This window comes from Hylobates moloch, unplaced genomic scaffold (genome assembly GCF_009828535.3).
Source record: "Hylobates moloch isolate HMO894 unplaced genomic scaffold, HMol_V3 SCAFFOLD_24, whole genome shotgun sequence".
NCBI lineage: Eukaryota > Metazoa > Chordata > Mammalia > Primates > Hylobatidae > Hylobates > Hylobates moloch.
In genome coordinates this window covers 33,754,838-33,769,935 of record NW_026652299.1, presented here as the reverse complement: position 1 = coordinate 33,769,935, position 15,098 = coordinate 33,754,838, and the positions used below count along the sequence as shown (strand labels likewise).

Genomic DNA, 15,098 nt, shown 5'->3' with positions numbered 1-15,098 from the left:
AGGTCCCAGCTGTCCCTCCCTACTTGCTGGGAGAGGGACTGGAGCTGCTCAGCTTCAGGGGCCAAGAACCCAGAGATACCCCCGTGCACACAGCGCCCTAAGTAGACACCTCCACCAACACACGGCCCCCTTGGCATGGCCCAGGTGCAGGGCTGGGGGCAGGCGAACTGTGGAAGCCACACCTGGTCACCAGCATGGCCCAAGGTGGCGCTGGTTTGGGAGAGAGGGTGGGTGGTCCCCCCCCTTCTCCAGTGTCCCATCCCTGCCAGGGTCCAGGTAGGGATGGTAGCTGTGTCCTGGGGCTGCAGGCCCTCTCCAGAGGGCAGGCTCCCCTGTGTGAGCCTCCTGCACAGCCTCGTCCATGCCAGCTGTGCCCTCAGCTTAATGCCGTGGGTTGGGGATGGGCCTGTAGTTCTGGTTGCAGGAGCTTGGAGTGTGCTTGGGACTTTGGAGAAGCCCCCCATTTTACAGAGGAAGCCGCTGGGGTCCTTGGTTTGGTGAATTCAACAGTATAAGTAGAGTGTTACCCAGGTCCAGGTCTGACTCCCATGCTGCCCCAGCCTGGGCTTCTTCACAAGACAACCTGAGTGCTGATGGGAAGCGGCTGGCGAGACCCTGGCCTGGAGGTGGGGTAGCCCTCTGCCCACCAGAGCCACCCTGCCTTGCTGGCGCTGGTGTTTGTGCTGCCGCAAGCCGTGTTTCCTCCATCTGCTCAGAGCCCAGGGGTCTGCCGCCCTCACCTGCACCCCCAGCCTCTGCCTGGCAGATGGGCTGTGTTAGCAAGGCCGGGATGGGGGAGGGGTTATGAGCCTCTCAGCCACAGCTCCCTACCCTGTGTGCCTCTGTCTCTCCGCCAGTTGGGGTCCCTCCAGGCAGGCCTGGCCCACTGTGATTACCCTCTGTGCCCCAGCTTTCTGCCAGGGCCTGGCACAGGTCATGCGTGGCCTTCAAAGACAGAGATCCACGGTGCTCCTTACCGGCATGTGAGCTCTCTGCTTCAGTTTCCTCATCCACCACGTGGGGCTGGGCCTCAGTGTGCCTTCAGCTGCTGCTGTGGCTCTTCCTCACTGGGCCTGGGGTGTCCAGGGTAGGGGTCTGGAGGACAGGGCATGACCTGCCATCCACTCAGTCTCCCCACATGTCGCACTGAGACTGGGGCCAGCAGAGCCTCAGCAGCATAATTTGCAGTCTGTGTTGTGTTGACCTCTTATAGTTTGCTAAGAGTGGGCCGGCCAGGGCGGAGGCCTCGCTCCTGCTGATGGGCCTGTGTCTGAGGGTGCAGCTGCAGCCTCAGTTTGCTCCTTTGGAGGACGGGAGAGCAGAACACCACCTCCCATGCTGTTGGGGTACGTCGGGGAGTTGTGATGCAGAGCAAGGAGGGAGCTGTGTGCTCTCTGCTGCATGGCAGGAGGCAGGCACTTGCGGAGCCTGCTCTGTCCCTCCAAAGAACAGACACTGGGTCCTTGGCTAGGTCACACCTGGGCCCTGAGCCACGTCCAGGTGTGTTTCTGCCCCATCTGAGGCCGATTCTGGTGCTCTCGGCCTCTGGTCCTCTCATTCCGAGAGCCGAGGAGTACCCCACACACTCATGCAGGAGGGAGAGAGAGTGAGGGGTGGGTTAGGCCTGGGCCAGCCCCACTGGTGGGCCTGGGGTGGCCGTGCCCAGGGAAGTGCTGCTTTCCCTCCTGAGAAGCTGCTGGGACTTGGCTCTTGAAGACACTCGTTGTGGGAAAGCCTTTTTTTGTTTTTTATTGTGGTGAAGTATGCATAACATAAAATTTACCATTCTAACCATTTTTAAGTGTACAGTTCAGTGGCATGAAGTACATTCACATTGTACAGTCATCACCGTCATCTGTCTCCAGAACTTTTTCATCTTCCCAAACTGAGCTCTGACCCCATTAAACACGAACTCCTCATTCCCCTCCCTCCAGCCTCTCACGCCTTCCATCCTACTTCCTGACTATGAATTTGGCTACTCTAGACAGCGGATTCAAGTGGAATTATATGATACTGTCTTTTCACGACTGGCTTAGCATAATGTCTTTAAGGTTCATCCATATTTCATCCTGTGTCAGAATCGCCTTCCTTTTTAGGGCTGAATAATATTCCATTGTCTGTATGTACCATATTTTGCTCATCATCCCTTCGTCTGTCAGTGGACACTTGGGCTGCTCCCTTCTTGCTATTGTGAATGATGCTGCTGGGAACATGGGTGTACAAATATCTGTTAAAGTCTCTGCTTTTAGATTGTTTGGGAATATATCTAAAAGAGGAATTGCTAGATCGTATGGTAATTCTATATCTCATTTTCTTTTGAGAAACCACCATACTACTTTCCACAGTAGCTGTACCATCTTACCTTCCCACCAGCACTGCAGACGGGTTCCAGTTTCTCTACATCCTTGCTAACATTTCTTCCTGTTTTTTAATAATAGCCAGTCTGATGGGTGTGAAGTGGAATCTCATTGTGGTATTGATTTGCATTTCCCTAATGGCTACCGATGTTCGTCTTATATCTGCTTGTTGGCCATTGGTCTGTCTTCTTTGGGGAAATGTCTGCTCAAATGTCGCACATTTTTTAATTGGGTTGTTAAGTTATAGGAGTTCTTTATATATTCTGGATGTTAATCTCTTATCAGATATATGATTTGCAAATATTTTCTTCCATTCTGTGGGTTGCCTTTCACTCTGTTGATACTATCCTTTGATGCACAAATGTTTTTAATTTTGTTTTGTTTTGTTTTTGAAACAGAGTTTCACTCTTGTTGCCCAGGCTGGAGTGCAATGGCGGGATCTCGGCTCACCGCAACCACCACCTCCCAGGTTCAAGTGATTCTCCTGCCTCAGCCTCTTGAGTCACTGGGATTACAGGCATGCGCCACCACACCCAGCTAATTTTTGTATTTTTAGTAGAGACGGGGTTTCTCCATGTTGGTCAGGCTGGTCTCAAACTCCTGACCTCAGGTGATCCACCCGCCTCGGCCTCCCAAAATGCTAGAATTACAGGCATAAGGCACCACGCCCAGCCTAAACGTTTTTAATTTTGATGAAGCCAAATTAATCTAGTTTTTCTTTTGTTGCCTGTGTTTTGCTGTCATATTCAAGAGATCATTGCCAAATCTAGTATCATAAAGCTTTTTTTCTATGTTCTAAGAGTTGAGAGTTTTAGGTCTTACCATCGGTCATTAATCCATTTTGAGTTAATTTCTGTGTATAATGTTAGATAAGGGTCCAATTTCATTCTTTTACATGTGGAAATCCAGTTTCCCCAGCACCATTTGTTGAAAAGACTGTTTTCCCCATTGAATGGTCTTGGCACCATTTGACCATATATGCAAGGGTTGATTTCTGGGCTCTTTATTGTATTCCATTGGTCTATATGCCTATCTTTATGACAGTACCACACTGATTTGACTACTGTAGCTTTGTACTTGTTTTGAAATCAGGAAATGGGAGTCCAACTTTGTTTTGTATTCGTTTTGGTTTGGGTTTTTTGTTTGTTTGTTTTTGAGACAGGGTCTTGCTTTGTCATCCAGGCTAAGGTGCAGTGATGTGAACATGGCTCACTGCAGCCTTGACCTCCCAAGCTCAAGCAGTCCTCCCTCATTGACCTCCCAAAGTGCTGGGATTACAGACATGAGCCATTCTTTTTTGTCAAGTACTTTGGCTATTCAAAATCTGTTGAAATTTCATATGAATTTTCGGTTAAGTTACTCTATTTATGCAGCAAATACTGTTGGGGTTGTGATGGGGATTTCATTAAATCTGTAGATTACATGAGTAGTATTTACATCTTAATGATAGTAGGTCTTTCAGTTCATGGACATGGGATGATTTTCCATTTATTGGTGCTGTCTTTAATTTCTTTCATCAGTGTTTTGTAGTTTTTAGTTTACAAGTATTTCACTTCATTGGTTAAGTCTCCTCCTAAATATTTTACACTTTTTGATGCCATCAAAAACATAATTGTTTTGTTAATTTCCTTCTTGTTTGTTGCTAGTGAATATAAATACAACTGATTTCTTTTAATTTTTACTTTAACAACATTGTTAAGTTAGTTTATTAGCTCTAACAGGTTTTTGTGTGTGGAAGTGGATTCTTTAGCGTTATCTACATATAAGATTATGTCATGTGAGAAGAGAGATAACTTTCTGTTTTTCTTTCCAATCTGAATACCTTTTACTTATTTTTCTTACCTAATTGCTCAGGCTAGAACTTCCAGTACTCTGATGAATAGCTGTGGCAAAAGTAGACATCTTTGCCTTGTTCCCAATGTAGAGGAAAGCTTTCAGTGTTTCACCATTGAATATGATGTTAACTGTGAGTTTTTCATATCTGGCTGTCTTAGCTCAGCCTCCATAACAAATACTATAACCTGGGTGGCTCAAGCAGCAAGCGTTTATTCCTCACAGTTCTTGAGACCCAAGTCCAAGATGAAGGAGCCAGCAGATTTGGAACTGGTGAGGGCTTGTTTCCTGGCTTGTATCCTCTGCATTTCCCATGGCCAAGAGAGAAAAAACCATCTCTCATGTCTTTTCTTATGAAGCCACTGGTCCCATTCATTATGGCACCACCCTCATGACCTAATTACCTCTCAGAGTCCCCACCTCCAAATGCCATCACATTGGAGATTAGGACTTCACCATGAGTTTTGGTGGAACACACACATTCAGTCCATAGCAATGGCCTTTATTACACTGAGGTAGTTTCCTTCTGGTTCTAGTTTGTTGAGAGTTTTTATTATGCAGGTACATTGAATTTTGTTAAATGATGTTTCTGCATCAGTTGAGATGATCATATGGTTTTTTTCCTTCATTCTGTTAATGTGGCATACTACATTGATTTTCATATGTTGAACCATCCTTGCATTCTAGGGATAAATCTCACTTGGTCATGATACATAATCATTTTTATATGCTGTTCAATTCAATTTCCAAGTATTTTGCTGAGGATATTTTCATCAGTATTTATAAAGGACATCAGTGTGTAATTTTCTTGTTGTATCTTTGTCTGGCTTTGATATCAGGATAATGCTGACCTCATAGAATGAGTTAGGAAGTATTCTTTTCACTTCAGGTTTTTGGAAAAGTTTAGGAAAGATTTGTGTTAGTCCGGGGAGAGCCTCTCAGGTCTCAGCATGTGCTGGGAGCCTAGTTACAAGGCCTGGCAGTCAAGGGTGTGGACACCCAGGCAGCTGCCTGGCTGTGTGGCCCTGAGCAAGGGCCTTCACCTCACTGTGCCTGACTCCTCAACTGTAAACGGAGAGGAATGGTACCCCCTGCCCTGAAGTGGAGAGAAGAATGGTACCCATTGCCCTGGAGTGAGGAGAGGACCAAATGAGCCAGTATGGGTGTGCCCAGTACAGGGCAGGCAGCAAGGATGCTGCCTGTGCCATCAACCGGCAACATCTCACGGTGTTCACAGTAGCCCTTCAGGACAGAGGGACCCAGGGCTCAGAGGGCACTGGATCTGCGCATGTTCACTCAGCTGCTGGTTCCTCACTGGGCACATCCAGACCCCTCTGCCTTCAGACTCCTGCATTTCTGCCTTGCCACACAGGAAAACCAAGAGAGGGAGGTGGGTTGGAGTAGGTCATGGGGCCCACTGAGCCTTGGGTATCCTGGCAACTGCCTCTTATTTTCCTTGTTCCTCTTGGAGCCTCTCTGGGGAGGCCAGGGCTGTGTCCATGAAGAATCAGCACAAATGTGCCTGAAGGAAGGAGTTCCAGGAAGCAGGAGGCTCCAGGGCCTGCCCACCCAGGCTGACACCCCTGTACCTTGTGGGCCACAGCCAGGGAATCCCAGAGCCTGGGTGTGGGAGGGTAGTCCGAAGACCTCTTTTGTCTCGCCCTACACACACACACACACACACACACACACACACACACACACACACGCCTCCCTTCTTCGCAGTAGAGCCTCTTTACCGCCCAGTAGCCCGCCCTCTTCTCCCAGCTCTCCAGGCCCCAGAGCACTTGTCCTCAGAGGGGCCGCAGCTCCCAGGTGGGAGTGTGATGGCGTTTCCATCCTGCCTGGGCACCAACCTATTGAAACTGGTGTCATCTTAAGGACAGCCAGCGCCTCTTGACTCTGACAGCCTGCCCCAGGATGAACAAGTTTTTAAAGGTGGCAAGTCCCACCCACCCAGTAGACAGGCTGAGAACAAAGGAAGACCCAAGCAGTAGCAAGGAGAGCCATTCCCTCCCTCGGGGGCTGCGGCACTTCATGGGCAGGGCCCGGGGCCCTCTATCACAGCCCACCCCACCCTGTGCCCCCTCTGATGCAGTAGAGTCAGTGAATTGTCAGTGGCCTGGTGCAGGCCATCCAGAGCACAGTGCCAGGGCCAGTCACAGGGCGTGAATGACAGAAGAGCCACATGGGGTCTCAGGAGGAGGCTGTCAAGTCTAGGCTCAGGTTCCATGGGCCCAGAAGCTGTGATGTGAAGGACAGTGCTTCATGGAGTTTGGGGCAGGTTTCCAGCAGAGGGTCTGGGCCAGCAGGGCAGGTGCAGAGAGGAGAGGGCAGGGCCCTGCCCTCAAGGAGGTACAGAGCCAAGCCTACTGGCTTCAGGGCCCAGGAATGGTGCCATCGTGGTGCCCCTGTGTCCCTGCAGTGTGGTCTTAGCATGGACCCCCAACCTGTGGTCAAACCATTGCCCTGGGATGTTCAGCAGGACTGGGTCAGCTTCTGCCTGGCTCAGCATGGCCATTCCACACTTAGAGGCTGACCACAGGACTAACTGGATCCTGTGTGGCCACAGACCCTGCTCACATAGCACTGGCCTCCTGAGTTGGTGGTTAATCCCACCTTCCTCAGCCCCTAGAGGACCCCCAAAACAGGGGCTTGGTATAAATGTAACTCGCCTTCCTTCACTGGTGACCTGAGGCCACCTGATGGCCTCTTTGCCCGCTGTCCCCGTGGGCCCTTAAGAATCTGGGAGCATGTTCCTCCTCTGACTCCGGGCCCTCCAGGCCACACCAGCCCCCTGGTTTTGCTAAACACCCTCCAAGGCTGTGGCCCCGGGAAGCGCCCCTCAGGACCATGGTCTGCTGCTGCTCTCCCTCCAACTTCGAAGGTCCCCTCCCCTCCTGGGGTATGAGGAACGGTGGTTTCTGGGAAATCTGGAGCCACCCCAGTGTTCGCAAGGAAAGTGCCCAGCAGGTGGTGGCAGCCGCCACAGTTACTCCTCAGACTAGCTTTACGGAATGACGGTCATGCTTCGTTCCAGGCCTCAGAGCCTTAGCCATTCCCAGGCCTTGCTCTGCCCAGGCCCAGGCTGGCCCTTGGGCAGGCTTATGGGGAGCCAGGCCAGAAGAGGAGAAAAGCTCCATATTGTGTGACATGCCTCTGGCTCAGAGCAGGCTGTTCCTGGGAGCGGTGCCCTTCCGCAGGGGACAGGGTGTGCGGGTGGGGCACTGGAGTGCCTGGCTGGTTTGGGCCCCACTGCGTGCAGAGCAAGGCCTGGCCTTTGGGGAGGGAGGCCTGGTGTGGAGGGGCAGAGCAGGGACCAGTTCCACTGGGCCCGTGGGTGAAACTACACAGGCTGTGGGCGGCGGGGGGCCGCAGCCACGCCGAGGACCCCAGACCCAGGGTGGTCTCCAGCGCTCTTTTGCAGTAGGAGTGGCAACAGAGTTGGGGAGGCTGACAAGTGGGAGGCCTGCCTGGGCTCTCCCCGACCACTGCCCTCCCCCACACCCCATGTCTCAGGTGCCCTCCTGTGAGTCGAGCCGTCTTTTCCAGCAGGAGCCCGTCAGCTGATAGCACCCCTGCCTGCCCTTCCTGCTGCCCTTGTTCCTCTGCCCGCCCCCATGGCCTTGTGAGTCACCCCTCTTCCCCTCTGCCCCATTCCCCCTGTGCCATTTGCCCTGGCCTGCTGCACACTGAATGCCCTGAATCTGGAGCCACTGCACGGGGCACTGCCCTCCCCGCTTCCCACAGCCCTTGTTGGGCTGTCCCTGCCCACTCACATGCCCACATGCCACAGCCTCCCCGTGAGCCTGGCCGCCCTCCCCGAGGCAGGGGTGGGCCCTCCACCACCCTCCACATCCTCCCCAGGATGCCTGGCTGGTTCCTTCCAGCTTCTGGGAAGCGAGGTCCCAGAGCGCCGGGGTGAGGAGCACAGTCTTCTCCAGTACGTGTCTCGCCCCGGCTTGTTCTGTGTCCAGACTGCTGTGGGCGTCCCTGCCCTGAAGAGGTGTTGGGTGGGTAGCTGGGCCTGGAGCACAGGGCCCACTGTACCTCCTCAGGAGCCCAGCCACAGTTAAAGCCGCGCCAGGCCAGGGTCCTGCCAGGCGTGGGCCCCATGGAAGGACACACATGGTGTGAGCAGGCCCAGACTGCCTGGCATGGACCCTCTGGGGATCCCTCTCCCCACACCTTCACCAGGTGGTCTCTGTGGCACTGGGAGGGCCTAGAGCTGGGCAGGGCCAGGAATCCCTGGCACTCTTGCTGGGCCCAGCCGCCTGGCCTCAGTTCACCCTCCTCACTGTTGCCCTGTGCCGCCTCCCCTGCCGGCTCCATCCAGGCCCCTCTCCTGACATCCACGGGCCTTCTCCTGAGCCAGACCCTTCCCCACACAGCCACCCTGGGATGGAGGAGCTTGGCAGGGTCTCCCCTGGCCTCGAGAAGAGTCTGCATTCAGAGGAGCCTGTCAGCCCTGAGCAGGGAGGGTGTTGGACAGAAGGAATGGAGGGCAAGAAGCACCTATAGGGAAGCGTGTGTATGCCCTTGGGGAAGAGCCTGTGGACAGACGCCTGCCGGCGCCTCTGCACAGCTGTTAGCCACATCCTTGCTGGGTTGCCTCCGTGAGGTCTGTCCAGGGCCTCCCCATGGAAAGAGGAGGGGCCAAGTGATGGAAAGCAGCAGGACTGGTATGAGGCAACAAGAGCCCCAGGCTGGAGAGGCCGGGCCAGGTGAGGCACACAGCCTGTGCCCTGGCTCCCTCAAGGTCCACCTTGCCCCAGGCATGGCGTCAGCCTGTGGAGGACCCGGGTCCTGCAGCCAGGGGCTCTCCCTCAGGCCCTGCTGAGCTCATTTAGAAGCCAGCTGCTCCTGCTGACGCACCTGCTGAGCTCACCCAGTGCCTGGGGCTCTCCCTGCCAGAGGTCTAGCCCCCAAGAGACACAGTGAGGATCCAGACTGAGGAGGTCACTGCTTCCTCCTGCCACTCCAGTGCCATGGCCGCCCCAAACCTCCAGGACTCACACCTCACTGAGCGCAAACCCACAGCCTTAACTATGGGGTGCTCTGGACCCAGGGCAAGGGCAGTGGGCAAGAAAAGTAGCCCTCCCCCATGCCGGGACTCCAGCTGTCTGAAAGGGTGTGTGAAGCCCCCAACCTAGTAACGCCTGCACTTTTTAAACAGGAGAACCTAGGAGGGGAATTAGAAAAGAAGGAGCCCTTAGACAGGGTCGCACAAAGACATGCCCCAAGGAACAGTCCTCTGAACAGAGGTGGGCTATCATCCTCCTCGGGCACGGGGTACTCAGTAAAGACAAGAAGGACAGACAAGGGGACTCTACTGGGACAATTAGGTCCCTAGTTCCTCCTTGTTCTATTGCGTCAGCTGAGATCCCCAGTACATGCAGAATTGCCTCAGAGAGAGTGGACATCTTTGTCCTATTCATGATCTTGGAGTGCATCTGACTCTTCCCCATGGGGACCATGCTTGCTCTAGGTTTTGGGGATACTTTATCAAATTAAGGAACTTTTTTTTTAATTTGAGACAGTTTCACTCTTTTGCCCAGGCTGGAGTGCTATGACACGATCTCTGCTCACTGCAACCTCCACTTCCTGGGTTGAAGTGATTCTTGTGCCTCAGCCTCTTTATAGGTGTGTGCCACCATGCATGCTAATTTTTTTTTTTTTTTTTTTTTTTGTATTTTTAGTAGAGACGGTGTTTCACCATCTCTACCAAGGCTGGTTTTGAACTCCTGACCTCAAGTGATCTGCCCACTGCAGCCTCCCAAAGTGCTGGGATTACAGATGTGAGCTACCACGCCTGGCCAAATTAAGGGACTTCTAATCCTAGTTTCCTGAGAGTTTTTATTATGAATGGTGTTTTTAGCAGACGCTTCTTACACATTTACTGAGATCTACAGTCTGTTGCTGTGATGAGTCACATGTATGGATTTTCTCCTATTAAGCCATCCTTGCATACCTGGGGTTACTAAGCATGGTCGTAGTGTAATATCTTTTATATGCTGAATTGGGTTGGATTTGATTAAGATTTTTGTTCAGGAATTTTTGTATCTATATTTGAACTCGTTGAGCTTAGCAGATGTGTCCACCACGCTGCAATTTTCCTCTCTTCTGTATTTGTCCAACTTTGGTATTAGGATTATGTTGGCCTTACAGAACAAATCGGGAGTGTCCACTGCTTTACTGTTGTCTAGGAGGGTTTGCTTACAAAAATCTGGTTCTTTTAAAATTTGGTGGAAATAGCCCGGCACTTACTTTGTAGGAATTTTCTCCCTAACTTTTTATCTTGAAAAATGTCAAACTTACAAAGTCGTTGAAATAGTAGCAAAGTGAACCTCATACCTTTCACCGACACCCACTGCTTGTTAACATTTTGCAGTATTTGTGCTTGCTCTCGCTTGCTGTTTACATATATGTATATCTGTAGATACCTGTGTACTTACATGTGTATTTATATATGTAGGTATATACATGCTTTTGCCTTTTAGTAGAAACATTTGAATGTAAGCTGCAGGCATTTCCTCAATATTTTAGGAAGATTTTAAACTACTGCTTTGATTTTTGCTTTTTGAGATTATCGGGCTATTTGTGACTTTTATATTTGGACATTTTATACAAATAATTTGACTGACAGCTATCCTCTCTCTGTCTCTTACATGTTCTCCTGGTGCCTCTGACCTGTGGTTGGTGAAAGCAGGTAAGTCTGTTCTGGCAGCTTCCTCTCTTTGCCAGCTGGGGTGGGCCCATCCTCACACCGGGCGTCATGCTGTGACCTCCAGGAGGCATATTGTCTTGTCTTGTGCAAAGAGAAAACAGATGCCAGATGCATTCCTTGAGGAACTCGTCAGGGTCACATAGCTGCTGTCTGGCAGATCCCTTAGCAAGCTGGCGACCTGTTTCCTGGTGCTGCCAATGGCACACCGGGTTCCCCTGGGAGCCCCGTGCTACTCATCTCAGGGACCGTGCACGTGGGTGAGCAGCAGACAGGCCTTGTGGCCTGCGAAGTCAGACACCTCTGGTATCTGGGAGACTTTGGCTGCAGAAGGATCTCTGAGTCTCCATTTGCCCATCTGCAGGGGGGATCTAATAGTGGTGACCGTACCGGGGTTGCAGGAATAAAATGAGCAAATGCCTGCTGGGCCCCAACCTTTTTTGGAGGCACCAACCACAAAAGTGCTTGATGGAGAGGCCATAAAATGGCTGGTTCTGGAAGAGTCAGCATTCCCGAGTCCCCAGGGTCACTGCTCAGGTAACAGCTTTCTCAGTGCATCACCCGGAGCTGTCACCCTCCCTGTAAGCAGAGCCAGGTCAGCAGGGCCATGGGAGTATAGAGTTAGATGCTGCAGTTAGCTTGGGCACAGAATGGCTTATCTCTGGGGTATGCTGTTTAGGCTCTGAATTTCTCTATCTGGGGAAAAATAGTCTTCATTCAAGAGCATGCAAGGCCATCTCTCCCCGGCCCCCTCTGTGTTTATATGGACTCGGGGGTTGAGGGAGCAGGTGTCGGCCCCTCTTCTCTGCAGAGAGGCTCTGTGGGATCATGTGGGTGAGAACCAGGAGGACTTTGCCTCGGACCCTGAGATGAGTTGCTGTGGGGCATGGCGCCTGCCACCAGCTGTGGGGTCAGCAGGAGGTGGAGCCTGGAGGGGTCCCAGGGACACCCCCAGTGATCCTCAGATGAGCTCTCGTCCTCCTGACCCCAAGAAAGGCTGATTACTGGTGATGATCCTGTGGCTTTGGAGATGTCCTGAGAGGCTGCTGGGGAGGCCCTGAGCCTCCCGGGCCTCCCCGACTCTCCTGCCTCCTGTGAGAAAGTCAGATTGGATTGTGCACATTATCCTTTTTGTTTGTTTGTTTTCTAATATATGCTTGGTTATATAAAATTGGAAAAATACAGAAAAAGTAAAAGAAAAAATGGCCCAGGGCCCTAGGCCCAGGGAGATGCCATCTTCACACCTGGCGCTGGTTGCATTTCTGCTCCATCTCCCCAGTTTATGTGTTTTCCAGAGTTAGCATCAGGCTGTACTCACAAGCTTTCCATGTGGCTCTTTTGCCCATTGTGCACGCAGAAATGAGCTCCTGTGTTAATGCAGAGTCCCCAGAAGGGCTGTGCTTTTCTACTGCCGTGGAGTCACCAGGCATAGGTATCAAGTCGTGCCGGCTGGCCTCAGGGCCCTGAGCACTTTCTCACCTGGCAGGGACAGTTTCATAGCTGGTATGAATACCGCACGCCCTGGCAGGATCTGATGCTGCCTCCAACCTCCCTCTCGGGCCTCCGCGTCTCTCTCGGTGGGCCCAAGCAGCCATGGTGAATGTGTAGTTACAGGCTGTAAGGAAGGGGAAGGGCCACGTGAGTCCCCGCAGTAGCCTCAGCAAAAGGCCTAGAAGCAGAAGGAGTGAGCCCCAGAGCTGTTGGCCAGGACAAGGGGAGGCCATGGCTCTGGGGACAGGTCTCAGGCCGAGCCAGCCCGCCCCTAGCCGGCTGCCCTGCTGCTCAACTGCATGCCCTGTGAAGAAGCAGGGCGCCGTCACCTTCCCCTGACCCCAAGGTATGAGTGTGTGCGTTCAGGCAAAAGTGACATCTTGCCTGCCGGTGTCACAAGCCAGAAAGTGCCAGGCGGGCAGGCGTGAAATATGAATGGGCAGCCTTCATGCCCGGCGAGCAGCCCCACAGGGCCCTCACGCCCTTGCTGGAGCCCTGCCGTGGATCAGCAGGCAGGAGAGTCTGAAGGGCAGTGGGACACAGGTGAGGAGGTAGTCTTCACCCCTTCTGCTCATGGAAGATCTCAGCAGAGCCCCATTCCAGGTGTCCAGTCAGTAGCATCTGGGCCCGGGCCGCTCACAGCCATGCTGGGCTTTTGGACAGGGGTCAAGCTCCCAGAAAGCCATCCGCCTATTCTCCCCTCATTGAAGAGGGCTGGTGCAGAGCACCCCTGGACCCGGCGTCTGCAGCTGGCCCTGCTGGGAGGACGTTGCCAGCACCTCCTCTTGCGGCCCCTACCCTGGTGGTGACTTCTAGGACCTCCAGAAGTCACAGCCTTACCTGACACCTGCTAGGTGGAGGCAGTCCTAAGCCTCACATCCCAGCCCTCTGCCCAGTTCTCTGTGCACCCCCACTTCAGTGCTGTTGGAGAAGCAGCCTGTCAGGGGTCCTGCTGGGGGTCTCATTCACCCTCAATGAGTGGGGGGGGCAGCTGTCCCTGCCCACAACTGGGAAGTGCATCTCAGGGGAAGGGGCCTCACCTGCACCTTCTTTGGGGCAGTGCCCTGGGCCCTGGGTGTATCCACTGAGGTGCTCTTGCAGGGGGACTGCCCTGGTCAGGAATGGGAGTGACCATTCCTGGGGCCAGGAGGGGTTGGGCGCTTCCTTCCCATCTGTGCCTTTGTGGAGGTGTGGCGGGTGTGGCCTGCGCAGCACCCCGCAGTGTGTGTCCACTTGATGGCTAAGCCACCTCCTGCCCCAGAGGGTTCCTTGTCAGGGCCCAATGAGATCATGCAGGTCAGGGGGCTTTGAAGGAAAAGCGTTGGGCTTCCCCCAGTGTGGGGCTTCTGCTTCCTGGTCACTTGCTCCCCGACCACCCCAAGGGGAAGGTGGGAGTCTCAGGCTCCTAGGAGGCATTCAGAGGGGCCTCCTGCCTTGGGGGATGCTGTTCCCCAGGCAACCAGGTGGGTCCTTGGTTTCTCTCTCTGGGTGGGCACAGCTTTGCAGGGGGCAAGGCGTATCGTGGCCAGCAGCCTGCTCTGTTTTCTGAAACCTTTGCTGACCTTGTTGGTAAAGCCAGCACAGGTTTTCACCCGCCTGCAGACATTGTTAGGGAAGGGGCTGAGGAGGTATTTCCTAAACCTACGCTAATAAAGCCTTTTGTTTTTTATTTTTTAACAAGTCAGTATTTTGACACAAGGTCAGAAGTTTTCCTTTTTCCCACCATTTAATAGCGGTGTCCTGTCCTTGAAACCATGAACTTATTTCCTCTTCTGACCAACCCGTGCACTTGGATGGCCTGCAAAGCCTGGGTGTGCAGTGCAAGCTCCCAGGGGCCCTCCCCAGCCTCCTGCCTGTCCTCTGCTGCTCTGCAGGTTTGTATGGAATTCAGCCCCCGGCCCCCTTGCCAGGCCTGCTCCTCCTCGTCCTCCAAGCTCCTGACCTGGAGTCTGATGAGGCCCCTGACCCACCCGTCCCTGGCGCTTGCTTGCCTGGGTCTTTAGTGGCCATGTTCCTGGCCCTGCAGGATGCTGTGAGGGCAGGACCCTGACTCCAGCCTGCAGACCTCGGCCATGATAGATTCCCCCTGGGAGGGAGGAATAGGAATGGCAGATTGGATAGGACAGGGACTGTGACAAGGTGAGATCACACAGCTCACATCTGCTGCACCTGCTGGGGTCCCCCACGCCTGTCCTGGGCTGGATGAGCCCTCACCCCTGCAGAGTGCTGTAGACTGTAAGCCTCCCTACATACGCCACACACCAGATCGCCAGTCTGGGAAGTGGCTTTCTGTCTACGTGTTTTATGAAGGCAGTCCCTGGGGCTCAGAGGGGCCAGGTGACTGTCCCCAGGCCACACGGGACAGCTGGCAGAGCAGGAATCTCACCTGTTCATCCATCTGACACTGCGACCTGTGTGCCCTCTGGCTGTCTCATCCACTTCCTCAACCCCCTTGCCGGACAGAGCCATTTTGGGGCAGACGGCACCTGTCCCACTGCCGGCCTGAGGGTGAGGTGGAGGCCCTCAGCTCCCAGCACCACCCATCAGTGGAGAAAGGCCCTGGCCCATGGGGATGGTTGTCCGAGCCGGCGGAGAGCACTAACTGGCAGGCAGGGACACCCACCATGGGAAGGGAGACAGTGTATGGACCCCCAAGCAGGAGTCAGCCTGGCAGGGTGGATGCAGAGGCAGGG

At 53.5% G+C, this 15,098-nt stretch overlaps 1 protein-coding gene across 1 annotated transcript in view; it reads left to right on the top strand.

Annotated features, from left to right (window-relative positions):
• Nucleotides 1–14,189, top strand: part of HS6ST1 (heparan sulfate 6-O-sulfotransferase 1) — a 32,392-nt gene extending 18,203 nt beyond the window's left edge. The window contains exon 2 of the mRNA XM_032145835.2: nt 14,139–14,189. Coding sequence (XP_032001726.1) covers nt 14,139–14,163 — 25 coding nt within the window. The 3' untranslated portion in view covers nt 14,164–14,189. The remainder of the gene's footprint in view (nt 1–14,138) is intronic.
• The last annotated feature ends 909 nt before the right edge of the window (nt 14,190–15,098 follow it).